This window comes from Arabidopsis lyrata, assembly GCF_000004255.2.
Source record: "Arabidopsis lyrata subsp. lyrata unplaced genomic scaffold ARALYscaffold_5, whole genome shotgun sequence".
NCBI classification, from domain to species: Eukaryota; Viridiplantae; Streptophyta; class Magnoliopsida; order Brassicales; family Brassicaceae; genus Arabidopsis; species Arabidopsis lyrata.
The window spans coordinates 12,340,421-12,365,871 of NW_003302551.1; the positions used below are offsets into that span (position 1 = coordinate 12,340,421).

The window sequence follows — 25,451 nt, forward strand, 5'->3', positions numbered from 1 at the left end:
TTAAACAAGAGAACCAATCGGTAACACAACAGAATCATTGAGCCATTAAAACACACAAATTAAGATTCATAACATTACTTTACACAACGTAGAAAGATAATTAAAGCTTGATAAAACGAAACAGAAACCCTAAAACCAAGGTCTAAAAGATAACATTTGATTCAAATTAGAGTCTAAAAACCCTAATTTACTAAATCAAGAGCTGGTGAATTTAGTCACAGCCTTAGTTCCTTCAGAGACAGCATGTTTCGCAAGCTCACCAGGAAGAACAAGTCTAACAGCAGTTTGAATCTCCCTAGAAGTAATCGTCGGCTTCTTATTATACCTCGCAAGCTTCGACGATTCCGATGCCAATTTCTCGAAGATATCGTTGATGAAACTGTTCATGATTCCCATAGCTTTGCTTGAAATACCAATATCTGGATGAACTTGCTTCAGAACCTTGAAGATGTAGATCTTGTACGTCTCGACACTCTTCTTCTTCATCTTCTTCTTTTTGTCTCCGCCGGCGCCGGCTTCCTTCGGGAGTTTCTTGCCGGCTTTTGGTTTCTTCTCCGCTGGAGCTTTCTCGGCTTTGGATTTCTCCTCTACTGGTTTCTCGGCGGCTGGTTTCTTCTCTGCTGGCTTCTTCTCTGCTCTCGGCGCCATTGTATTGACTTTATTTTTTCTGGGTGATGATGAAGAAGAAGAAGAAGCACAGATCTGAGTGATTTTGATATCTATTTCGGTGAAGATGAGTTTTGCTTTTATAGTAGTTCGAATAATTGATATGATTGGTTATTAGATATTGACGAGGATCGATGATCTGGAAGATCGTAACCGTTGAGATTGTTTTTTAATCGACGGTTTATTAAGATTATGAAGCGGGATCGCTGACGTGTCAATATTTGGTTTATGTTTAAGCGCGGTGTTAAAATCTCCGTTCCCGCTCTACTGTATTGTTTATGGGCTTTTATTGGGCTTAATCGGCCTGGTCCAAAATTGATCTGATTTGAAGCGGTTCACTCTCAGGCGGTTCTCCGATTTCTTTACCTTTTTAAGTTTAGTGCTCTAATTGGAAATTTAGGAAAAGTTTTGCTTGAAAAGAGAACTTGTAAAAAATTGATGATTTTGTCAATTTATCTTGGGTTAATGGATTCTATTTTTAATGATTTTTTTTGCTGGAGCTTATTGATTTGTTGATTAATTATCAAGCATATATAGGGCAGAGAGTAAAAGAAATTTTAACGATTTAAATGTTATTTTTTGATTAGAAAACGAAAATTTTTACCAACTAAAACTATTATGCTTGTAATAACAACATCCTCATACATAGTACACACAATCAAACTATTAAACCCTAAAAACACTGAAAACGATAAAAACACTAAGCAGATCTTCATCTCCAAGAATCTTAATCTTGAAATGCTTTCCAAGTTGTAAAACCCAGAAACACAGACGGAGGAGAAACAAGCAGCCATAAAATTCCCCAGAATCCAAACAAATTCACAAGAAAATACGCCAAAGTCAAAAATCCAAAAAGCATCGCATCTTCTTCAAAGCTCCTATTGTTTAAACCCATGGCCTCGACGAAAGCAGTTACTAAGCGAGCCATGACATAAGCAGCTCCCATCATCCCAGCGAATAACCCCATCAACCAACGAAAACTAATTATCTCCATCTCTGAATCAACGATCTTTGGTTCTTCTCTTAGACGACGAAACAGAACCAGAAAAACAAGCGTCGTAACCAAGAGAACGTTGAAAGTAGCATCAGACGCTATGAGATTCCGAGTGCATCCCAATCGCTTCATCTTTTCCAGGAGAGAAAGAGATTGCGAATGCAAAAATTGAAGAAAGTGAAAAACTTGAAGACGAACAAAATCTCTGAGAAACCCTAATTGCTGGGTTTTGTGCTTTTTCACGCGAGATCGTATCCGTTGTTGATTGTTATACCTTTTACTACAAGGTAGATCGATAGCTAGAGAGATTCTAACCGTTAATTAAAATAATCCGCGTTGACCTTATTGACCCGGTTCAGCCGGTTCCCCAATTTCTAAGACGTAAACCTTTAGAAAACCGGGAATTTATTATTATGCTTCTAGGGAGATGATGATTTAGGCTTTAGGGACTTAAACCTGAGTAATGTGGTCGATACAATTACAGTATGAAGAATGAAGAATCTAATTAAACAAATGTGTAAAATAGAGTATTTTCCGTGAAATTGAACTAACCTGATTACAAGTTCATTTAAAAATAACGTTACGAGCCTGCTATAGTATCAAAGATTCAAAGTAGGCTTTTCTAGGCCTATTGTTTAATTCGTTGACCTGAGTTGACTCGGTCCAGTTTTTGTGATTTTGTTGAATTAGTGGATTGAACCGGATTGGTCAACGATTTTGCTTGTAAACTAAACAAAAACACTTTTTCAGCATTTTGACGCACAATAACATTTAGTCCTCATAGATGAAAACACATGAAGATAGATAATAATACCAAAAGTTTTAATAATAGTCAGGAGGAAACATATCACTCGAGAAACAAGTTTATTCAAGGCCCTTGCAAGGGTTTTATTTCTTAGTTGCATGAAACTCCACTTGAATTCCATCTAGTTCTCTCTTGAACCTATCCTTAGAGCTCGCGTAAATCATCTTCTTTCTCATTCTGGCAGTTTCCGGAGACCTTAGCACACAAAAAAAAAAAAGACTCAAACACATTGATGATGATCATAACGTAAGCAAATCAAGGCAATTAGTTAGCAAAAAGCAGAGAGTAAATTATTTTACCACGCGATGAAGCAAATCTTTCTCTCCCATGGGATAAATTCGAAATCAAAAATGGCATATCGACATTCATCAGCTGGAAGACTGTTTACAAAGTCCTCATATGATTGTTCACGTTCACCAAGTTTCTCTATAATCACTTGCATGTTGTCCTCTATCTTGTAGACTATGGAACGGAATGTTCGACTCTCCTTCAGTTCCAAGAATTTGAGTATGCAATCATCATGCACAACCATTACTGATGCTGCGTTAGCCTGTTATTATATCAATACACAGAACAAAAAAAAAAAAAAACATTTCTAGTCATTCATATTGGAGAAGTACGTAACTCAAAACAGAATTGGATATTTATTGGATATTTTTATGATCTCTTAGCATATAACTATTAAGGATATGATTGATATCCTTGATTGTCTATGATTGCGTATGTCAAGGGTTCGTATATGTAAGGTTGTATATACTCTCATTCATTACACTTGTGTACCATAGGTCTCCCTCTCCTGTATATATATTGTAGTTCTGAGAATGTAATAGAATAATCACTTCTACAAACATCTATATGATCTTAACAAAGTTCTATATGTCCCTAATATACACAAAAACTTAATTTCTGTGTATCGATTATGTAACGCTAATCGTGTCTCTGTGGAATTCTTTCCCGCATCATTTCAGGTGAAGGATCTCAACACGGGGGTCCCATTACTCCAAGGCAAAACTAAAGATGAGTTGTATGTGTGGCCCATTGCATCGTCTCAAGCGGTTTCGCTGTTTGCGTCTCCATGCTCGAAAGCTACTCACTCGTCATGGCACTCACGTTTGGGCCATCCGTCCTCTGCAATTTTAAATTCAATTATTTCCAATTTTTCACTTTCAGTTTTAAACCCTTCAAACAAACTATCATCTTGCTCTGATTGTTTGATCAATAAAAGTCATAAAGTACCTTTTTCTAATTCCACTATTTTCTCTACCCGACCACTTGAGTATGTCTTCTCTGATGTTTGGAGCTCACCTATCATTTCTCTTGACAATTTCCGTTACTATGTCATTTTTGTTGACCACTACACCCGATATACTTGGCTCTACCCATTAAAACAGAAATCTCAAGTCAAAAACACTTTCATAACCTTCAAAAATCTTGTGGAAAACCGGTTTCAAACACGGATTGGTACATTCTACTCCGACAATGGGGGAGAGTTCATTGCGTTACGAGAATACTTCTCTCAAAATGGTATCTCTCATCTCACTTCACCGCCTCATACACCGGAACACAATGGCGTGTCCGAACGGAAGCATCGCCACATTGTTGAGACAGGCCTCACTCTCATGTCTCATGCCTCCATACCAAAGACGTATTGGCCATATGCCTTTGCAGTGGCTGTTTACCTTATCAATCGCCTACCAACGCCTCTACTTCAACTTCAATCACCGTTCCAAAAGTTATTTGGGATGCCTCCGAATTATGACAAACTCAGAATATTTGGATGTGCTTGTTATCCCTGGCTCCGACCGTACAATCAACACAAGCTAGAAGACAAGTCTCGCCAATGTGTATTTTTGGGTTACTCTCTTAGCCAAAGTGCGTATCTCTGTCTTCATATCTCGACTGGCAGAATATACACGTCTCGACATGTACAGTTTGATGAGCAACATTTTCCATTCTCTGCTCTTCACTCTGGTGTGACGTCAGCCCGTGAAGAAATTCAAGAATCATCACCGCAATGGCCATCTCATACAACTCTCTCAGTCCCGATTTCGGTTTTACCGGCACCCCCGTGTTCGAGTCCTCACCGTGATAACTCCCCCGCTCCGCCGTCACCGCCAGTTCAGTCACGCAACTCTCAGGTATTTTCTCCGACTCAATCTTCTTCTTCCTCCTCCACGTCTTCTCCTTCTTCCCCTGAGCCCACTGCTCCAAGTCAAAATGGGCCGCAACCCACGGCCCAGCAACACCAAACACAAACACATACAAATCCAACCCAACAAATAAATCATCAAATAAGCCCAGAACAAAACAGCCCAGAACAAATAAGCCCAAATCAAAATAGCCCACATCAAACCAACTCAAATCAAAATAGCCCAAATCAAACAAGCCCAATACACTCAACCCAAACACAATCCACGTCTTCTACCCCTACCACTCACGACTCAACAATCTCATCTTCTCCATCTCAGGTTTCACCATCACCTGAACCCATCGCTCCACCACCTTCAAATATCCATCCGATGGCTACCCGGGCAAAAGCCGGAATCGTAAAACCTAACACAAAATATCTTTTGGCTACATCTCTTGCAGCTGACTCGGAACCACGTACAGCTATCCAAGCGCTTAAAGATGAACGCTGGAGAAAAGCTATGGGGTCTGAAATCAATGCTCAGCTCGGTAATCATACGTGGGATCTCGTACCACCTCCACCACCATCTGTAACGATTGTTGGTTGCCGCTGGATATTCACCAAGAAATTCAATTCAGATGGGTCAATCAATCGCTACAAGGCTCGTCTCGTTGCCAAGGGTTACAATCAACGTCCTGGTCTTGACTATGCTGAGACGTTTAGTCCAGTCATCAAATCCACCTCGATTCGTATCGTCTTGGGGTTAGCAGTTGATCGCTCATGGCCAATCCGCCAATTAGATGTCAACAATGCATTTCTCCAAGGAACGTTGACTGATGAAGTGTATATGTCGCAGCCCCCGGGATTCGTGGACAAAGATCGTCCCAACTATGTTTGCAGACTTCGCAAGGCGCTCTATGGCCTTAAACAAGCACCACGGGCCTGGTATGTTGAATTGCGGAACTATCTTCTAACAGTTGGTTTTGTGAATTCAGTCTCCGACACATCACTTTTTATTCTTCAACACGGTAAATCGATTATCTATATGCTCGTCTATGTTGACGACATCTTGATCACTGGAAATGACACGGCTTTACTCCAACATACCCTCGATGCTCTGGCTCAACGTTTCTCTGTCAAGGAACATGAGGAGTTACATTATTTCCTTGGAATTGAAGCAAAACGAGTGCCACAAGGTCTTCATCTAAGTCAACGAAGATACATTCTTGACTTGCTAGCTCAAACCAATATGCTCACGACCAAACCAGTGACAACACCAATGGCGTCATCACCAAAATTGTCACTTTATTCCGGTACCAAACTACCTGATCCGACCGAGTATCGAAGAATAGTGGGAAGTCTCCAATATCTTGCATTTACTCGTCCCAATCTCTCATATTCGGTCAACCGCCTCTCCCAATTTATGCATATACCAACCACGGAGCATTGGCAAGCATTGAAGCGAGTTCTTCGCTATTTAGCAGGGACTCCCGACCATGGTATATTTCTTAAGAAAGGCAACACATTATCATTACACGCATATTCGGATGCGGACTGGACAGGTGATACAGATGATTATGTTTCAACAAATGGTTACATAGTCTATCTCGGTAATCATCCAATCTCATGGTCTTCTAAGAAGCAGAAAGGTGTTGTACGCTCCTCCACAGAAGCCGAGTACAGGTCAGTCGCCAACACTTCAGCTGAACTGCAATGGGTTAGCTCTTTATTAGTTGAACTTGGCATCCGTTTACCACAGCAGCCCGTCATTTACTGCGACAACGTTGGTGCAACCTACCTGTGTGCAAATCCGGTTTTCCACTCGAGGATGAAGCATATCGCATTGGATTATCACTTCGTCAGAAACCAAGTACAATCGGGCGCTCTACGTGTTGTTCATGTTTCTACACATGACCAATTGGCAGACACACTTACTAAACCATTGTCGAGGACAACGTTTCAAAACTTCTCAAGCAAGATTGGAGTCACTCGAGTGCCTCCATCTTGAGGGGGCGTATTAAGGATATGATTGATATCCTTGATTGTCTATGATTGCGTATGTCAAGGGTTCGTATATGTAAGGTTGTATATACTCTCATTCATTACACTTGTGTACCCTAGGTCTCCCTCTCCTGTATATATATTGTAGTTCTGAGAATGTAATAGAATAATCACTTCTACAAACATCTATAATAACAAGTAGGTTCCACGACAAGGTTGTCTATAGTAAAACAATTTAGAGTTCATCAGGAGACAACAAGTACCACATAGATCGACCAATCGATCGATTACCACCGACCAAAACGTTCAAACTCATATGGACACGTCAAGTGAAAAAAACACAAGATTATTCCTGATTTCATATTAACTAGCGAAGAAGCAGAACAAAGTTATGAGTTCTTCATCAGGTTCCAATCCTAGATTAATAAAAAAGAAAGGAGAGGAAATTGAGCTCACCATGTGAAATGGAGAAGACGTTCTCGGCTCGGAAAAAACGATAAAGAATATGAATTTGAGTTTTATTTTTCTTCACTGTTTTTTCTCTCTTCTTCTTTTTCAAAGTTATTTATAAGTATCCCAATAATTTGTATATGGAAACTTATTTCATTTGTTTATTTGTTTCTCTACATTTGGTTATTATCATAATATATGGATAAGAAAATATAATAAAGTATTTATTTTATATTAAATAATAAAGTATATATTTTTTGTTACATAATAAAGTATTATTTTTTCTCTTTTTCAGTGTTATTTATAAGTATCCCAATCATTTGTATATGGAAACTTATTTTTCATTTTTTTCTTTTTTTCTTTACATATCATAATATATGGATAAGAAAGTATAATAAAGTATTTATTTTCTGTTAAATAATAAAGTATTTATTTTCTTATTTTCTCTCTTCTTCTTTTCATTGATATTTCATATTTATAAGTATCCCAATAATTTGTATATGGAAACGTATTTCATTTTTTATTTTTTTCTACATTTGGTTATTATCATAATATATGGATAAGAAAATATAATAAAGTATTTATTTTCTGTTAAATAATAAAGTATTTATATTCTGTTAAATAATAAAGTATCATTTTTCTCTCTCTTTTTTTTTTTAGTGTTATTTATAAGTATCCCAATAATTTATATATGAAAACATATTTCATTTGTTTATTTGTTTCTTTACATTTGGTTATTATCATCATATATGAATAAGAAAATATAATAAAATATCAATTTTCTGTTAAACAATACTAGTATAAGAAATTACTTATCTCAGATAAGGTGATAACTTCATGGATAAGTTCACACGTTTAGAGATAGATAGTGCAATCATGATTTGTAGGGTGATTGGTAGAGACCTTATTTGACCCGGTTTAGCTCTCCGATTATCTGTGTTTCGGTTTAAATTTGTGAACCGAACCGGATTGGCTAATATATCAAGCTAAATTTCCGCCATTAATTTAGCTGCACACGTTTTAAGCTAGATTTTGCTTCAAAAGAAAATTAAACCACTTGTTTTTTTTTTTGTTTTTTTGAATATATTGAGTTGCTTTTGAGTTATGACTTAGATAGATAAATCATGAATTGTTGTTGTAACAAGGCTTAGTTTCAAGCTCGACCATGTATTTACTATTTTAGCATTACATAGAGAGTAGAGAGGGCTCTACATAATGAAAATCGTTATTGAAAGTCAGAACTCTAAAACACTCTCACAAGGAGTATTCAAAATCTAAATAATTTAAGGAGATGCTTGATATGGGATTCAAAACATATAGGGATAAAATAAATAATCAGATAGATAAATCATGAAGTGTTGTTGTGACAAGGCTTGAAGCCTAGCAATAACACCAAATCTGATTTCAAGTATTGTATATATTAACTAATTGAAAACCATCACAAGACACACATCTCATAGTTCCCATAGATGAAACACATCAAAGACAGACAATAATACCAAATTGAATAAAGTTGTTAAAAAGTTTTCATAACAGTCAGAGGAAACATATTCACTCCAGAAACCAAACTTATTCAAGGCCCTTACAAGGGTTTTTTTCTTAGTTGGTGCGGCTTTTGAAAACATCAAGACCCATTTCGGTTGGATCGGTAGCTTGAAGTTCCACCTGAATTCCATCTAGTTCTCTCTTGAACCTATCCTTAGAGCTAGCGTAAATCATCTTGTCTCTCACTTTAGCAGTGTCCGGAGACCTTTGGCACAACAACAAACACACATTGATGACCATAGACATGAGTTAGTAGGTGAAAGCAATATGCAAATTAGTTTACCATGCAATGAAGAATATCTTGCTTTTCTGGCAGTTCTCCGCAGTGACAAAGTCGAAATCGTAAATGCAGTATCGACATTCATCAGCTGGAAGACTTGCTGCAAAGTCATCATATGATTGTTCAGGTTCACCGAGTTTCTCTACAATCACTTGCTTGTCCTCAATCTTGTAAACTATGGTACGGAATGTTCGTTTCGCCTTCAGTTCCATAAATTTCAGCTTGCAATCATCATGCACAGCCATTCCTGACGCCGCGTTAGCCTGTTATCATATCAATACAGAGAACAAAACACTGAGAAGATGCACATCGCTTCAAAAACACATTTCTAAACCAACGATCAATCAACACAGAAATTGGATAATATTACCATCACATGGAAGAGACAATTAAACAACAATTTTGACTCATCACGAGACAAGAAGCACTACATAGATCGAACAATTGACTAGCGAAGAATTAACACTTGATTTTGAATTTGAAGTGAAAAACAAGAGATTCTTCCTGATTTCAGATTAACTAGCGAAGAAGCAGAACAAAGTTACGAGTTCTTCATCGGATTTTCAAGTCCTAGATATATAAATCGGATCACACACCACAACAACACACGAAAACCAAAGATCAAGTACATGAGATTCATCTCCAGATCTATATAATGAGCGAGAAGCGTTATCCAAAGAGAAGCAACTTGAATCGACTAGCAAGCAATTAAAATTCGAGAAGAAAGCGAACTTAAAACAGAAACGAGAGAAAATTGAGCTCACCATGGCCAAATCAAACCGATTTCAAAGAAAATTCCTGGTGAAATGAAGAAGACGGAAGAAGATATTTTCTCCGGTCGGCAAAAAATCAATGGAGAGAATGAAAATCACTTTTTTTTTTCTTCACTGTTTCTTCTCTTTTCGTTTTGTCAGCGTCATTTGTAAGCTATCCAAATAATTTATTTGGAAACGTATTTCATTTGTTTCTTTACATTTGGATAAGAAAATATAATAAAGTATGGTTATTTTCTGTTTAATCACAGTAATAACTAGGGGTGAGACCAATTATCCGGGATCCGATCCGGGATCCGCTCCGAAAAATAGAATATCCGGGTGGGGCGGATCCGGATCCGGATAATGAAAAAGCGGATCCGGCCGGATCCGGATACAGATCCGGATAATAGAAAATTTAAAGCAGGATATCCGGATCCGGGATATTTTATATAATAATAATATTTTTTTACTATTATTTAAATTTTATTAATAAATTCTATTATTTTATATAAGAATAATATTTTTTAATAATATTTTTAATTATTTATATTAAATTATTTGTTTTTAAATATTTTTCTTGAAATTTTATATTAATAAAAAAAATTATATAAAAAAAACCCGGATCCGGATATCCGCCGGATATCCGGCTCTTTTTACGGATATCCAAAATCCAGATATCCGGGTGGAACGGATCCGGATCCGGATAATGAAAAGGCGGATCCGGATACCCAAAAAAAGCCGGATATCCGGATCCGGCCCAGCCCTAGTAATAAGAAAATACTGATTTTTGTAATTATGGGTCGGTTATCCAATCGGTTATCGGTTCGGCATCGGTTCTTTTGGTTCTAGAGTTTAGTATCTATTTGGGTATTTTAAAATTTTGGTTTGGTTTCGATTCGGTCCGGTCTTTCGATTTTCGAATTTAGTATGCATTCGGATATTTTCAAATTTTCGGTTTGGTTCAGTTCGGTTTTTTTTACTTCGGTTCCGGTTCGATACATTCGGTTCGGTTAGCTTACCATGCCTAATTTTTGACTATTTCCCACTGTTCATATTTATTTATGAAGAAAGCTGTGATTGCTACCTATATTTAAAATGTCATCGATTAGGTGATACTTTCGTCGATAAGTTAATAAATTTAGAGATAGTGTAATTGATCATGATTTGTGTTTGTTAAATGATTTGGTACCACTTGATGTTGGGCCTATACAAATGTGGTCAACACAAGCAAATTCTTACTAAACATAAGAATGAACGGTCAAAACGACCAATCCAATTATATACTACTTAAATAAATGTTTTTCTAGTGGACCAAAAATAACTGTAGATCAATTTAAGACAAAAATAAGGGTATTTACACGAGATAACCAAAGAAAATTTCTTAATTAGCTGATACATTCTGACACTATTGGGCAATCTCTGTAGCAACATAAATAACTGTTACACTCCTACATGGCTACATCTAAACTAACCCAATAGAAGAGAGATGTTAGGGCATACACAGTGGAAAACTTTAGTTTTGGGTGTGACTAATATATTTATTATAATTTTTTTTTAAAGAGAGAGATTTGTGTGGAGAGAGAGATAGATGAAACATCAAACATCAAAATAATACTCACACCCGTGTGTTATTTAACACCTGTGTGTTATCTGTATACCCACTATTCTATTATTTCTCTATTTTTTATTACTAACACCCGAGTTAAAATTGCACCACTGCGTGTGGTCTTAGGTTATAGGCTTATGGCATTAGTAGTATGTGTCAGAACGCATGAATAAAATATTTGGTTTGATTTTATTTTGTGTACACTAGCAATTCACAGAAAAAAAGAAAAACATGAAAAATAATTTAAATCCATTACAGGGATAACTATGGGTCTCATAAAATTTAATTAGTACCAAACAATTCAAAGGTTAGAGGATAAATACTAGATGCCCCAGGATAAATACTAGATGCCCCATTATGGGTTAACTTCCTCGTTAACCCTTATTTGTACCAAGTAACTTGTCATACAGTTTCTTCGGGATTTTTAATGTCCTCTAAGTTTAATATTTTCTCTTCATTTAGTTTCTTAAAACTTAATGTTCCCGATAACAATGTATGTCTCCGCTAACTTGTTATATACTTGAGAAGAAATCTATATATATGTATGTTAACTTGAAATATATGATCTTACGTGCTAACTTACGTGTTACTTGATTTATGTGCGATGTATCGTATGATATATGCTCCTTTCGCCTTTTTTTTGTGTATTTTACTTTTTATTATTTAACCCAATTCCAACCGTTTTAACTTTTAATATACTTATCTAAAACTTATATTTATTATTTATCTGCTAACTTTGAAATAGAAATATGATCTTACCGGACAATATTTTAAGTATGGTCTTTATAAAAAAAACATTTGAAGTATGGCAACAGTTTTTGTTAACCTACATGTTATCCCATTATGTACGAGGTAACGGTGTTATCCTATTTTACATTCAACTATTTAACCCGCTACTAAACGGGATACCTAATAACTTAGGTTTTATCCTCTAACATGACAATATAACTAATGTGTTCACGGAAGCACCAAATTTATGTTCTAAGTTTATTATCCTTCAACCATTTTACCCCATACTAATCATTTACCCTTTCCTAGCCAAAACAAACTTATAGGCCACCTTCATTCTATGGAGTACGGATCCTGAGTTAACATGTATAATAGTTATAGTAACTCCATAAATGAGCCAATCCTGAATTAACAGATAACAATTATAATATCCCCATAAACTTACTTCTCCCATAATTTAATGTTATCTTTTGTATCTTCTTTGATTTCATCTTATTTGACAGCTGTTAATTTATCAATTGTTTTTAAATTTTTTAAACTTGTAATATCTTTCATATGTTTATACGGATCTTGTAGTTTTTAGAGATGTTTTTGTCTTTAAAAAACCAGCATAAGAGAAAGAACTAAATAGAAAATAAGAGAGGTTAGATATTATGTTATTCTTTTATCTATGGATTTAGATTAAAATCACCCCAAAAATAACTGTACAAATCTAAGACAAAAATAAACTTTGTTTTTTTTTTCTTCTGAAACAAGTCTAATCCAAAAGAACTCATCCAAAAGAAAAGAGAATCCTAACCAAACTTCTTCACTTCTTCGATGAGGCAATCTCTTTCTTGATCTTCTCTAGCTCTTCTTCACCAATCTTCAATCTTCCTTCATGGACTTCAGTCTTCTCACGAAGCATCACAATCTGGTTCCCTTGAAGTTTGACTAAGGTTGTCAAAGAACCCTGCCCTTCATAGAGGTTTTCAATATCCTTTGCTAGAGAATCGAATTTCTTATTTGTCTGTAAATCTCCGTAAGCCTTCCATGTCATAGTCACAACGATTCCACTGAGGATTGTAATGAGTGTGGGCGTTTATGTCGCAGAAAAGTGGAGGCAAGCCAAGTCCACAAAGGCATAGTTGATCCTTGAGTGGTTGATCCTTGCCTCCACTGTTGGATTAGCTATGCTAAAGGAGAGATGATCAACCACTCAAGGATAATCATATAGTTATTATCATAATATATGGATAAGAAAACAGTAATAAAAGTTTTATTATTATTATTTAATAATAATAATAAAGTATTTATTACTGATCTCTTACATAAACTATTTTTTTTTTTTTACACCTTTGGATCGACAAGGCCCGATCCATAGCCAATCCCTACTACGTGGGGTAACGCGACTAAGTGGAGTCGAACTCCGGTGGGAAGGCGGAGTCAAATGAACTTAACCACTTGACTAAAGGCACATCCCCCATAAACTATTTATTTCTCACTGTTCATATTATTTACATTTGGTTACATTGCATTTGTAAGCTATCCGAATAATACATATCTCACCTATATTGAAAATGTCATCGATTATGTGATTACTTCGTGGATAAGTACAAATTCAATATTTGTGTTTATTAAAGAAGATTTTAAATGAATTGGTAGCACTTCATGTTGGAGCTATACAAATGTGGTCAACACAAGCAATTTCTTTTGAAACAAACATAAGAATGAATGGTCAAAACGACCAATCCAATCATAATCTACTTAAATGTTCTTCTAGTGGACCAAAAATAAATGTAGATCAATCTGGTCCTAGACAGTTGTTTCATACAATTGTGAGGGAAACTTTCAATCATCCATTTCATAAATGATACCCAAAAGGGTTCATCTTCAATAGACGATTTGGGGTCCTTACACACCATTTAGAAACCAAAGACAACATGAACAAATGACGAAACACCGATAGAATGAAGTTGTTAGGTTCATATCTTGACAACACAATGTAAAAACATAATAAAGTACCATCACTCAAAAATAACAGAATAAGAGAATAGATCTTTCAAGGGGATAATAATCTTTGGGTTTTACTTTTTAGTTGGCACGGCTTCTGAAAACATCGAGATCCATCTCAGTTGGATCGGTTGCCTGAAGCTCTACTTGAATTCCGTCTAGTTCCCTCTTGAACCTGTCTTTAGAGCTCGCGTAGATCATCTTGCTTCTCACCTTCGCTATGTCTAGGCACCTTGACAAAACAACAGAAGTTGCATCACAGAAATATGTCAAAAACCTTTGGAAGATAGTGAGAAACGAGATTAATGGCAAATTATGTGATTAGCTACCACGCGATGAAGAAGATCATGCTCTTCTGGCAGTTCTCAGCAGTGACAAAGTCAAAGTCGTAAATTGCATAACGGCATTCATCAGCTGGAAGACATGCTGCAAACTCCTCTTAGGTTTGTATCGGTTCACCAACTTTCTCAACAACAACTTGCTTCTGCTTCTCCTCAATCTTGTAAACAATGAAACGGTGTGTCCTTTTCGCCTTCAGTTCCAGAAATCTCAGCTTGCAATCATCATGCACATCAATTCCAGATGCTGCGTTCGCCTGTTAAACCAAAGAACACTCATATTAAAACCATTTCACATAACATATTCAAGTCTTCTTACAAACAACAATCCAAAAACCTCTATTATTCTCAAACCTCTAGAGTGATTATCAATTACATAAAAACTGATGAATCAATCAATAGGAGAAACAACAAAATATCATCGAAATTGAAAAATCACTTAAAAAAATGTTCAAGAACAAGAAGCCCTAAGTTAACTCTTCTAATTTCAAATTTTAGCTATCGGAATCGAAAAAACCAGAGTAAACTCAACAGGAAGCTCTCTCGCACAGTTTTAATCCTAGATAAGTCACAAAACGATCACATAAACACCAAATCTCAGAGATCTAAAACCAAATTCCAGTTACTGATCTAACGAAACACCAAAATGAGCCAGAATCGAAATCAGAAGATTCGTATACGAGACGAAACCAAAATCGAGAGAAGCACACTACATATCGAGAAAATTAGTGGGAAAATTGAGCTCACCATGGCTGGAAACACACTAGTATCAGAGCAAATTCGTTGTTTAACGAAAGAGGAAGAAGAAGAAGATATTTCTTCCGGCGGCTACAATCGACGGAGAATTCGGTCACTTTTTTTTTTTCTTCTTCTCAATTTCTTTTCTCTTCTTTTCTTCAACTTTATTCGAAGTCCACCATATGATGGACGAGAAATAATTTAGAAAAAAAAAACTATATGGAGTATTTGGTATTTCAATAATATTCTTTGGATTTTTAATTCAATACTTTAATTAGATTTATTTTTACAAATGAGTCTATTTGGTAAGTGTTTCAATAAATAATTTTTAATTCAATTCTAATTTCGAATTTCGTTGTATTGATTAGAGAAATACTTTGTTTGTCTGAGAACTTTGTTTTAATGGGTTTTGACTAACTTATGGTGAATGATTCGACTTTAAGAAGTAAAAAATATTGATACTGAGACAGATTCATAATTACATGATTAGGATTTTGATGATTTTGAAAAAAATACTTCATTTTCACAATTAGTTTTATATGGTTTCACTGTCTGTCCTAATCTATATATAAATTTTCGAAGTACGAATATGAAATAAATCCTGGAGTTGACATTTATTACAAGAGAATGCCATTGTCATAATTGTTTATCTATTAATTATTATTAAAAAATATTTTCGAAAAAATATTTTAGAAATTGTAGCTTCCAAATATGGTAATAAATTGATTTTGTTTCTAAATTTTCCTAAAACATCTCTACCTAATTTAAACATTAATATATGATTCTTCTTCACTTTTATATGATCTTATAGTAATTTATTTTGAATTTATATAAAATACATATAATTAATAAAATAATAGATTTTTTCTGCATATAATGTGATTCAATTTTTTAAAAAGGGACATATATTACTCAATCGATGAAGAAAAAATATGTGTACAATGTTCCACATTGCTTAAAAAATTAGGCAATGGTTCAGAGTCATACTATAAAAAGAACCAAAATAATTCTGAATACAAAACGGGGTTATATGGTTGGAGGGGTTTGGGTTGATATTAATACAGAACGGTATACCACGGGTGAAACCTGGAATTAAAAATAAAAATAAAATTATATAATCTTAAATACTAAACAAACCAAACAATATTAACAAAACAAATATAACTTAAAATTTAAAAAATTTAGTTTACAAAAATCGACCCGCAATATACCGCAAGGTAAATTTTTTTGATACAAAATAATATCAAATTATTATAATAGTCAATGATTATAAATGCTTGCCAATTTAACACTATATCATTTCTACACTTACAACTCTTCTAAGTACACATATTTCAACTATATTAATCATAATATAAAATAATTAAATGATAGTTTTTAATATACAATCAATTTAAAAATCCAATAAGTTATAAATTATTATATAAAGTACATAAAATACAATTTTACCCGCGGTGTACCGCGGGTTAAATCCTAGTAACGAACATTTTTGAAGAGAAAAATCTCATATATCGATTAAATCATTGGTAAAACACATACTTTATAATCTAAGTATATAACATATCCATTTCCAAAGAAAATCACGCAAAAATGTACAAAATTAAAAAATTTCTTGCAAATAATTATGGTTATTTTTTTTCTAAAATCTTAGTTTTTTTTTGTTTTTGTTAGGATTCTAAAATCATAGTTGACGAGGTTTTTGGGTTCTTCTTTGATTGTTGACCGTTTATAAAAATGATTGTTGTCCTATATAATTTTAAGAAGATTCATAATTTTGTAACATATATATCTACCAGTCCAGACAAAATTGTTTTTCAATAAACTATAGTCTCTAGACACTTGAATGACAAACTAACTTGGTACGTCATGTATCAGTTTCAAATTTTAAATACACTTAGTTGGTTTGTTAGTACTTTATTTCAAAGCTTTAAGATTCAAACACTGGTCCTATATGTGAAAGTTGACAGATTTTAGGGACAACAAAAAATTTGTAACAGATATACACATTTGGTATATGTGCATAGTTCAAAAAGAAAAGAAATTAATCCCTACTTGAAATGGGACTACATAAAATTCTTTTTCTATTTTACTTAGGAAAAAATGCCACTAAATTATTTTATTACCGGGATAAAATTTCTTTTGAAAATCAAAAAGAAAAAGAAATGAAAGGTCCGTGAATCATATGGCTCTTCGGCAATCTCTCCGGTTGGCTCCACTTTTCCTCTCAACTTTCATTATAGCGGTGATGGGAACCAGCTGAGTAGAGCTGGTTATATCCAATCAATTATGGACACGTGGAGATTTTGGAGTTTGCTTTGTGCGACAGGTTTCCTACAGGCATGTCACTCTAGCCTCGGCGCTTATTATGTTAAAGCCCATTAACCCAATCAGGCCCGATATTCATATTTGACAAAATAGGCCCAAATCAGTTAAAGAAGGAACGTATATTGTCACAGATTATTCTACAAACCATATTTCACAAATTGCATCCACTTGAAACATGAAACTGATGATCTCAGATCAATTCTGTAAACAAGTCTACATGATAACAATGAGTGTCGATGCTCAAATCATCCGCGGTCCTCGGCTTTCTTACTGTTAATATCCGTTGTCACTTCCTCAGAGCTCTTGGCTACTTCCACAAATATTAGTCTACCTTCTACAATCTGAAGCCATAAAAACAAACAAAAGAACCAAATACAATTTAGTACATTCCTAAAGAAGCTCAACAATGTTATAGTCACAATGAGAGGAACAAAATCAACCCTAATTGGACTTCCTACAATGAATTTAGAGACCTATGGAACTTATTACAGAGAGTAATGTGTAGGAACTTATGGATATGTAAATTCATTACAGAACAAAGTCATTTCTTAAGCAAATCTCCAAGAACTAATTAGTACACTAAACAACAAAGCCAGAGAAACCTAGTGAAGTGTTAATGGAGTAATATTCAATTGGATTATCTCACCTTCCCATCTAAGCTTTTCAATGCCTTTCGTGCATCATCTTCAGACTCAAATGTAATAAAGCCGAATCCTTTTGGTCTCTGTGTTTCAGAATCTCTAATAAGCCGAGCTAAACAAACCCACAACACAAATTTAGTTCATAACCGAGCCTTAAACAAATTCAATTTCAGGTTTTTACCTTCTTTAATCTGACCAAAAGGAGAAAACAATTGCCTCAGAGATTGATCTGTAGTATAAGCAGATAACCCTGCAACAGAACAATTTCAGAAACCAGAGCAAGTAAAAGGAGCAAGAGTCTAATCAGAGATAATAAAGAAACCATTTTCATACTGCTTACGAAGAGTTGAGCTGAGATTCTTTTAGCCATCTTTATCCAAACTAATTCAGAAATGACTCAAAGAGTCAAGAGCAAAACTTTTCTAGGTTAATCGGTCAAACGAAACGACGACGTTTTGGAAGAAACACAAGAAATCCTAACGAAACGACGACGTTTGATTGAAGCGAGAAGCTAATTCTACAACAATCGATTCATTTGCAGTGAAGAAGAGATAATTTAGCAGACATTTCAGCAAAAAGATCAAGCTTTAATTGATTTCAGAGAAAGATCGGATCTTGTTTGATTACATAGCACTAAGAAAAAAAAAACCCAAAAGAAAACGAAATTCAGAAACCACTAATAGTCAACAACCATCAAATCTAAAAACCCTAATTTTACAATTCGATTCAACAAGACCCACACAATTCAAGAGCTGGTAAATTTAGTCACAGCCTTAGTTCCTTCAGAAACAGCGTGTTTCGCGAGCTCACCAGGAAGAACAAGTCTAACAGCAGTCTGAATCTCCCTAGAAGTAATCGTTGGCTTCTTATTATACCTAGCAAGCTTCGACGATTCCGATGCCAATTTCTCGAAGATATCGTTTATGAAACTGTTCATGATTCCCATAGCTTTGCTTGAGATTCCAATATCTGGATGAACTTGCTTCAGAACCTTGAAGATGTAGATCTTGTACGTCTCAACACTCTTCTTCTTCATCTTCTTCTTCTTGTCTCCGCCGGCGCCGGCTTCTTTCGGGAGTTTCTTGCCGGCTTTTGGTTTCTTCTCCGCCGGAGCTTTCTCTGCTTTTGATTTCTCCTCCACTGGTTTCTTCTCTGCCGGCTTTTTCTCTGCCTTTGGTGCCATTTTCTTCACAAGAAAAAAAGTTTCGGAATTTAGAAGATAAAACGTGAGATCAAGTTCTGTGATTGTGTGTGTTGTTTTAATTGCTTCGATAGCTGATGTATATATACGACTATGAATTAGATACTGATTGGTTAAGTCTTGTTTCACGAGGATTGATGACGTGGAAGTTATCACGTACCGTAGATTAGAATTAAATCCGGCGTTAGCAGTGAACGGCTAAGAATCTCTCACCTTTTAATTGGGCCATTACGCAAATCAAAAATTAAGTAATTACCTAGCTACGAGTTTCATTTCTCATATTTACCGAATCGCTCTACTCTAATTATTACAAGAAAAATGAATTTTCATGGATGTGAAATGAAATTAGTGTTAAGCTAATTTAATAAAGTTGTTGACAAAAAATAAATAAAAAATGAAACCTTTTTGGTTTAACCAAAAAAAAACATTGGTAATGGTAAATTTACTACAATCAATATATTTAACCAATTTTAAAACGGGCTAAAATGGGCCAAATATGTATCTATAATGGGCCTAATAACACATAAATCTAACCCGATTCCATAACCAACCCTTGAAGCGATAAAAGCAAAAACCCTAATTTTAGTTCCGTCTCCTGTTTAATCTCTTCTTCAAGGCCAAGCGAGAGAGAGACGTCGGAGCGGCTGCTACTTAGGTTTCAGGTTAGTAATCGCCGGAATATCCATCTCTTTCACCTTCTCGTGTAGTTAATTTCACCAATTTGATGTTTCTCCGGAGAATCTAGGTTCCAAGCTTTCGTTTATATCATTTGGGAATCAAATTCGTTGCCTCTGTAGATGTTTTTATGCAAATGTCAGTCAATAAGCTTAAGATTTGTTGATATATGCTTTTGCAGTTTTTGAAGAATGGTGAGAATCAGTGTACTCAATGATGCTCTTAAGAGTATGTACAATGCTGAGAAGAGAGGAAAGAGGCAGGTTATGATCAGGCCTTCTTCTAAAGTTATCATCAAGTTCCTTATCGTCATGCAAAAGCACGGTACGATAACTTTGCAGAGCTTAGCTTTGATTCCTGTATACAGGTTTCAAGTGTAATGATGCTTTTGTTGGATTTTTAGGTTACATTGGCGAGTTTGAGTATGTTGATGACCACAGGTCTGGTAAGATTGTTGTTGAGCTTAATGGAAGGCTGAACAAGTGTGGTGTTATCAGTCCTCGTTTCGATGTCGGTGTTAAGGAGATTGAAGGATGGACCGCTCGTCTACTTCCTTCTAGACAGGTTAGTCTAGAGACTATAGAACATAAGATTCTACTTAATGCTAGTAATACAAGCTCATATTGATCTGGTGCCTTGCTTTGTTGTTCATATTATGGTTTAATCGGGTGTGAAGTGTTCATTACTAGTAGATTGACTTGAGCTTACTTCATCTTGCAATGTTACAAATTCATTGTATACATCATTCTCTGTGTGCAGTTTGGTTACATTGTTCTGACGACCTCAGCGGGAATCATGGATCATGAAGAAGCCAGGAGAAAGAATGTTGGTGGCAAAGTTCTTGGCTTCTTTTACTGAAATCCATCTTATCGGGTTATAGTTTGCTTCTCCTTATGTGGAAGGAGTGAGTAAGTCGATTGACCTCCCTTTTAAAGTAGTAGTTTTGTATGTGGTTACTCGGATGCTTAAGAACTTGGAGATGAGTAGACTAGTTTATTTCAGTTTTTGAATTCGTTAGACTTGCGAATTATGAAAGCAAAATCATCTTTCTTGACTTATCGTTAAATGTGGCATTTACTCATTTTGGAGTCATGCTCTTCTTGTTTGTTTTTGTTAAACCATTTTAAAAACATGTTTTTCATTTAGAAAGTTCTTCCAAATACAAACAATCTTTGAGTGAACAGTGCAAATCAGATGATAATTTAGAAATACCTTTTTTAAGATCTGTGCGGTTTTGTGGTTTTCATGTGTTAAAAGAATTTTGAAGTAAACATTGGCTAATGAAATTTGACTGTTGTTTGGAAACTTGCAATAATTCTCAAAACTAAAATAAGATCCGATGATGTGAAGTTCCTTCTATGACAAAATAAGTTAAAAATTCTGACAAACAAAAATTGAATAGTTTTCCTTCCAAAAGCTTTCTTGTTTCAACAAATCTAAAATTCAAATTATGTTATGTTACAACTTACAAATGACCTCAAAAATAATGATCTTTGGGAGGAGAATTTCATCTCAACGACATTTCTCCTAATTCCTAAATATTTGACAAGTCAATTTGATATATATGTAATCTCAAAAATAGTATATCGTGAACAATTTATGTAAGGCTCAGAATTTTTTTACGAAAATATATTTAATATTTATCGTTTGTTCCCTTTTAATATATATATATATATATATATATATATATATATCAGTTTTTATTATAAATAAGAATTATCTGAAAATAAGTCATGGTAAATATATAACCTTTTAAATATTTTTACAAAATGATTTATCAGATATTCAGATTAAATTAGTGTAGTAGTAGTATTTTGATACCAAAAAAAAGATTACTATAGTATAAGTATTGATTTAGTCCAGCTAATTGATTTGGATTTAAACTAATTAATAAAAAGGCCCATAAGGCTTCGTGCCTTCTTCAATAGGCCCTCCAAAAAGAAGAATCCTTCTCTCTTTTTCTGCGCACTCCTTCGTTTCCAACTAACGTGCGCAGTGAATCCTATCGTGCACGCGAAGCAGACGAAAGAAGTAAAATAGAAGAAGCCGGGAAAAAAATCACAAGAGAGGGAAGGAAAAAAAAAAAAAGCTAAATCGGGACTGGCGCATTTTAGCCGTCCGCCATAACCTTCGCTCTTCGCTCTCTGATTCTTCCGATTACATCGGTTTTCTTCTCTCTCCGGTACACGATCTCTTCTTTCCGCAGCCGATTCATTCGATTTCTGGCTCTATCTCGATGAAACTAAGTTTTTGATCTTTGAGTTTTTTTTTTTTTCTCCGTCAGATTCAATGGCTGCTCCTCCTGCTAGAGCCAGAGCTGATTACGATTATCTCATTAAGCTTCTTTTGATTGGAGATAGCGGTACGTTGATCTGAAACCTCTTCGATCGTGGATCCGTTGAAATTTTCTGAATCTATTTGTTTTTAATTGAATCGATCTATTCACTGTGATCGTTGTGTGGATCGGTCTTTGTATTGAGAGATCTCTGTAACCTAGGGTTTGTTTTTCTTTGCAGGTGTTGGTAAAAGTTGTCTTCTTCTACGTTTCTCTGATGGATCTTTCACCACTAGCTTCATTACCACCATTGGGTTTGTTTTCTCTCGGCTATGGAGATATTGAATTCTGTGATAGTTGTTTTGATTTTGTTCGTTGACGTTTTACAGAGTCTTGTTTCTCTATTTTGCTTTGATGTAGTATTGACTTTAAGATAAGAACGATTGAGCTTGATGGTAAACGTATCAAGCTTCAGATTTGGGATACCGCTGGTCAAGAGCGGTTTCGGACTATCACCACTGGTGAGTTTCATCTTTTCATATGAATTTGCTTGCTGGATTAGTACTAAGAGCATTCACAATCCCAGTATCAATCAGATTAGATAGATTCTCGAGGAGATGAACACTTACCTGTGCTATGATCTCTTGTAAATGGAATGTTTTTGTGCAATGCCACTTGATTGGTTTGCTTTGTGTGGCTGATTACTTTGCTAGGTCTTGTATAGTTGATGTTGTTGGGCTATTTCAGCACTTTGTAGTTCATCTTTTCATATAAATCTACTTGCTGATCACTTTACTTGGCATTCACCATCACAATAGCAGTCAAGTTAGAAAGATTGTCAAGATGTCAAACACCTATAAGAAGTCTTAGATAGCCACTTATAGGTAAAGGGGATGTATTTGTGCAATGCCACTTTACTGATTTGCTTTGTTTTGCTGACTACATACGTAGGTATTGTCTAGTTGATATTGTTGGGATATTTTGGCAGTTTATACTGATCCGTTTCTGTTGTTTGAAGATTCTTTTTCTCTTGCATTTTCACAGCTTATTACCGTGGGGCAATGGGCATTTTGCTAGTGTATGATGTCACAGACGAGTCGTCCTTCAACAGTAAAACTCCCTCCATCAAGTCTTTCGCTTACTGGTTTCTATAAGTCTCCTTGACCCAAATGATCATCTCTTTTACTCACAAGATTCTTGACGTTATTTCAGACATTAGGAACTGGATTCGTAACATCGAACAGCATGCTTCAGATAATGTTAACAAGATCTTGGTAGGGAACAAGGCTGACATGGATGAAAGCAAGAGGGTATGAATCACACCGCCTTTATCCCTGTTCATGATTCTTGACTGATCCTAATAATAATAGCTTCTTGGTTCTGTCACAATTTTCAGGCAGTACCTACAGCAAAGGGTCAGGCTCTTGCTGATGAGTACGGAATTAAGTTCTTCGAAACAGTAAGTCCAACAATGCTCTCAATCATCTAAACTAGATGGGTAGTGTACATATTGCTTACACATCTAGCTATATATGTGTCATCGCAGAGTGCCAAGACAAACCTAAACGTTGAAGAAGTTTTCTTCTCAATAGGGAGGGACATTAAGCAGAGGCTTTCAGACACCGACTCGAGGGCAGAGGTTTGTTACATCCCTATCTTCTCTTTCACATCTTTGCGTTGTTAGGTCTTAAAACGCATGTGTCTTTCGTCAATTGCAGCCTGCAACTATCAAGATAAGCCAAACAGACCAGGCAGCTGGAGCCGGACAGGCCACACAGAAATCTGCATGCTGTGGAACTTAAAAGTTCCAAGAGTGAAGCTTTAAGTCGAAAAAAAGTTTGGGGTGAAGTGAAAAAACTAAGATCGTTGGGTGCTTCTGTAATTTTTGTTTTATGCCAACATTTCTGATTCGTTCTAAATTGTCCTTCCTATTTGTACGAAGGTTTAATCGAAACTTGTATTTTTTTTCTTTCTCTGTTGCTGATTTTTTATGACGGTGACTGAATTGTTATGTTGGTCATCACTTCTCTCTATATATCATCATCACCTCTATTCTTATGTTTCTCTTGCTTCCTCTTTTATCAAGTCTTTAAACATTACTTCTAAGACTTGTAAACTTATCTTTAACACAACCATAAGTGTTGTTGAACTATGAATGGTTTAACAACTAAATTAAACGTATAATTTGTGTTAGCTTCTTCAATCCAGTGATCATGAAACTTAATTATCATATTTTAGTTGCACAACAGTAACTAAGCTGCCAACACTTATGTATTGTAGTTTCAACTCTACTTAAACCATTCATAGTTCAACAAGGGTTAATAAAACGTGAAACCAAAATTTGCGAACAATAAAAGAAATCTTGAATAGTATCAAATTGTATTAATGTATACACATCGAACAGTAAGATAAATGGATCAACAAAGACTAAATCAATGCAAAAACTCTATATGTAAGATGTTTTTATCTATCAATAAACCTAAAACCCTAATTAACGAACATGAAAAATCAGTACATGGTTCTTCCCAACTCCAACTCCGTATTGACCAAACTCTCCACCGAAGTTGAGTCCAAATCCAAACACGCCACTCTCTTCCCACTACTCGATTTCTTTAAAGTCGTCACCGTTGTCGTCTCCGGCAAGAAAGAACGCGTAACCAATTCGTTAGAGGCCTTTTCTTGTTCTTTCTCGTTCCTATGTTTCCTCATGTGACCACCAAGAGCTTGTCCTATCGGAAAATCCAAACCACAAATCGGACAAGTATGAGACGACGTCGTCGTAGTTTTAGGCTTCTTCTTAAGTGATCCAGGTAGTGATTTATCGTCGCTGTTGATAAGTTTCGTGTGGCTTGCACGGTGGCCTCCTAAAGCTTGGAACGAAAAGAAGTCTCTCTTACAAGTCTTGCATCGGAAAACACGTTTCTTTCCTCCGTCGTGTTCCCCAACTTTCGATAACAACATCAGACAGTTCGCCGCCGTATCCGCCGTCGGATCAAGATTATCACTTTCCGCAACCATGATTAGTATTTGAATTGAGTGAGTGTCGTGACTTCTAGGGTTTTATGCTTGTGTGTCGGTGTCGTCGTGTGATGGATACTCACTTTCTGTTATATATATAGGAAAAAATTGGATAGAGTTAAAGACGTTAATTGACGAAAATACCCTCTTGTAACTTGCTGCGTAAGTTAGTGAGAATTGTATTAAGTGGGAAGCTGCGGTGTAAAGGAATAGAGAATCAGAGTCACCGCTTAAACACTTAAGACTCGGAAAAATGAAAATATTCATTTGTGAAGAAAAGGAATATTCT

At 35.4% G+C, this 25,451-nt stretch overlaps 9 protein-coding genes across 9 annotated transcripts; 2 read left to right on the plus strand and 7 right to left on the minus strand.

Annotated features, from left to right (window-relative positions):
* Window positions 1-17: 17 nt before the first annotated feature.
* Window positions 18-721, minus strand: LOC9311829 (histone H2B.6). The gene has a single exon (XM_021025204.1). It carries the CDS (start codon window positions 646-648, stop codon window positions 196-198), a length of 453 nt encoding a protein of 150 aa, XP_020880863.1. The 5' UTR covers window positions 649-721; the 3' UTR covers window positions 18-195.
* A 1,827-nt stretch (window positions 722-2,548) lies between these two features.
* On the minus strand, window positions 2,549-7,151 carry LOC9313515 (putative actin-depolymerizing factor 11). The gene is made up of 3 exons (XM_002877401.2): window positions 7,051-7,151; window positions 2,765-3,015; window positions 2,549-2,660 (listed from the first exon to the last, which is right to left on the minus strand). The coding sequence occupies exons 1-3, from the start codon at window positions 7,051-7,053 to the stop codon at window positions 2,549-2,551; spliced, it is 366 nt and encodes a 121-aa protein (XP_002877447.2). The 5' UTR covers window positions 7,054-7,151.
* A 1,216-nt stretch (window positions 7,152-8,367) lies between these two features.
* LOC9313516 (actin-depolymerizing factor 2) lies at window positions 8,368-9,875 on the minus strand. Its single transcript, XM_021025206.1, has 3 exons — window positions 9,634-9,875; window positions 8,873-9,132; window positions 8,368-8,794 (listed from the first exon to the last, which is right to left on the minus strand). Exons 1-3 carry the CDS (start codon window positions 9,634-9,636, stop codon window positions 8,644-8,646), a joined length of 414 nt encoding a protein of 137 aa, XP_020880865.1. The 5' UTR covers window positions 9,637-9,875; the 3' UTR covers window positions 8,368-8,643.
* Window positions 9,876-13,774: 3,899 nt separating this feature from the next.
* Window positions 13,775-15,169, minus strand: LOC9313517 (actin-depolymerizing factor 1). The gene is given in 3 exon segments (XM_021025205.1): window positions 13,775-14,183; window positions 14,281-14,546; window positions 15,037-15,169. Coding segments are annotated over 3 exon segments (420 nt in total). The 5' UTR covers window positions 15,040-15,169; the 3' UTR covers window positions 13,775-14,032.
* A 2,263-nt stretch (window positions 15,170-17,432) lies between these two features.
* Window positions 17,433-18,476, minus strand: LOC9313518 (cold-inducible RNA-binding protein). The gene is made up of 4 exons (XM_002877404.2): window positions 18,327-18,476; window positions 18,175-18,243; window positions 17,999-18,105; window positions 17,433-17,693 (listed from the first exon to the last, which is right to left on the minus strand). Exons 1-4 carry the CDS (start codon window positions 18,361-18,363, stop codon window positions 17,598-17,600), a joined length of 309 nt encoding a protein of 102 aa, XP_002877450.1. The 5' UTR covers window positions 18,364-18,476; the 3' UTR covers window positions 17,433-17,597.
* An 83-nt stretch (window positions 18,477-18,559) lies between these two features.
* LOC9313519 (histone H2B.7) lies at window positions 18,560-19,255 on the minus strand. The gene has a single exon (XM_002877405.2). The coding sequence runs from the start codon at window positions 19,174-19,176 to the stop codon at window positions 18,739-18,741; it is 438 nt and encodes a 145-aa protein (XP_002877451.1). The 5' UTR covers window positions 19,177-19,255; the 3' UTR covers window positions 18,560-18,738.
* Window positions 19,256-19,742: 487 nt separating this feature from the next.
* Window positions 19,743-20,950, plus strand: LOC9313520 (40S ribosomal protein S15a-1). The gene is made up of 4 exons (XM_002875715.2): window positions 19,743-19,856; window positions 20,051-20,193; window positions 20,273-20,433; window positions 20,629-20,950. Exons 2-4 carry the CDS (start codon window positions 20,061-20,063, stop codon window positions 20,725-20,727), a joined length of 393 nt encoding a protein of 130 aa, XP_002875761.1. The 5' UTR covers window positions 19,743-19,856; window positions 20,051-20,060; the 3' UTR covers window positions 20,728-20,950.
* An 888-nt stretch (window positions 20,951-21,838) lies between these two features.
* LOC9311830 (ras-related protein RABE1c) lies at window positions 21,839-24,204 on the plus strand. Its single transcript, XM_021025203.1, is given in 10 exon segments — window positions 21,839-22,051; window positions 22,154-22,231; window positions 22,386-22,458; window positions 22,565-22,665; window positions 23,189-23,254; window positions 23,357-23,454; window positions 23,541-23,603; window positions 23,691-23,783; window positions 23,863-23,907; window positions 23,910-24,204. Coding segments are annotated over 9 exon segments (672 nt in total). The 5' UTR covers window positions 21,839-22,051; window positions 22,154-22,158; the 3' UTR covers window positions 23,970-24,204.
* A 302-nt stretch (window positions 24,205-24,506) lies between these two features.
* LOC9311831 (zinc finger protein ZAT8) lies at window positions 24,507-25,235 on the minus strand. Its single transcript, XM_002877406.2, has one exon. The coding sequence runs from the start codon at window positions 25,160-25,162 to the stop codon at window positions 24,653-24,655; it is 510 nt and encodes a 169-aa protein (XP_002877452.1). The 5' UTR covers window positions 25,163-25,235; the 3' UTR covers window positions 24,507-24,652.
* Between the last annotated feature and the right edge of the window lie 216 nt (window positions 25,236-25,451).

What these genes read in the sequence shown, in the direction of transcription:
- LOC9313516 (XM_021025206.1), bottom strand. An exon ending in AAGATATTCTTCATTGCATG is followed by an intron (nt 8,795 to 8,872) that starts GTAAACTAATTT and finishes GTTGTGCCAAAG; the next exon opens with GTCTCCGGACACTGCTAAAG.
- LOC9313518 (XM_002877404.2), bottom strand. Translation starts at nt 18,363, where the DNA reads ATGGCTAAAAGAATCTCAGCTCAACTCTTCGTAAGCA. An exon ending in AGCTCAACTCTTCGTAAGCA is followed by an intron (nt 18,244 to 18,326) that starts GTATGAAAATGG and finishes GTTCTGTTGCAG; the next exon opens with GGTTATCTGCTTATACTACA. An exon ending in TTTTGGTCAGATTAAAGAAG is followed by an intron (nt 18,106 to 18,174) that starts GTAAAAACCTGA and finishes GGGTTTGTTTAG; the next exon opens with CTCGGCTTATTAGAGATTCT.
- LOC9311831 (XM_002877406.2), bottom strand. Translation starts at nt 25,162, where the DNA reads ATGGTTGCGGAAAGTGATAATCTTGATCCGACGGCGGATACGGCGGCG.
- LOC9313519 (XM_002877405.2), bottom strand. Translation starts at nt 19,176, where the DNA reads ATGGCACCAAAGGCAGAGAAAAAGCCGGCAGAGAAGAAACCAGTGGAG.
- LOC9313520 (XM_002875715.2), top strand. Translation starts at nt 20,061, where the DNA reads ATGGTGAGAATCAGTGTACTCAATGATGCTCTTAAGAGTATGTACAAT. An exon ending in TATCGTCATGCAAAAGCACG is followed by an intron (nt 20,194 to 20,272) that starts GTACGATAACTT and finishes TTGGATTTTTAG; the next exon opens with GTTACATTGGCGAGTTTGAG. An exon ending in GTCTACTTCCTTCTAGACAG is followed by an intron (nt 20,434 to 20,628) that starts GTTAGTCTAGAG and finishes CTCTGTGTGCAG; the next exon opens with TTTGGTTACATTGTTCTGAC.
- LOC9311829 (XM_021025204.1), bottom strand. Translation starts at nt 648, where the DNA reads ATGGCGCCGAGAGCAGAGAAGAAGCCAGCAGAGAAGAAACCAGCCGCC.
- LOC9313515 (XM_002877401.2), bottom strand. An exon ending in AAGATTTGCTTCATCGCGTG is followed by an intron (nt 2,661 to 2,764) that starts GTAAAATAATTT and finishes TTGTGTGCTAAG; the next exon opens with GTCTCCGGAAACTGCCAGAA.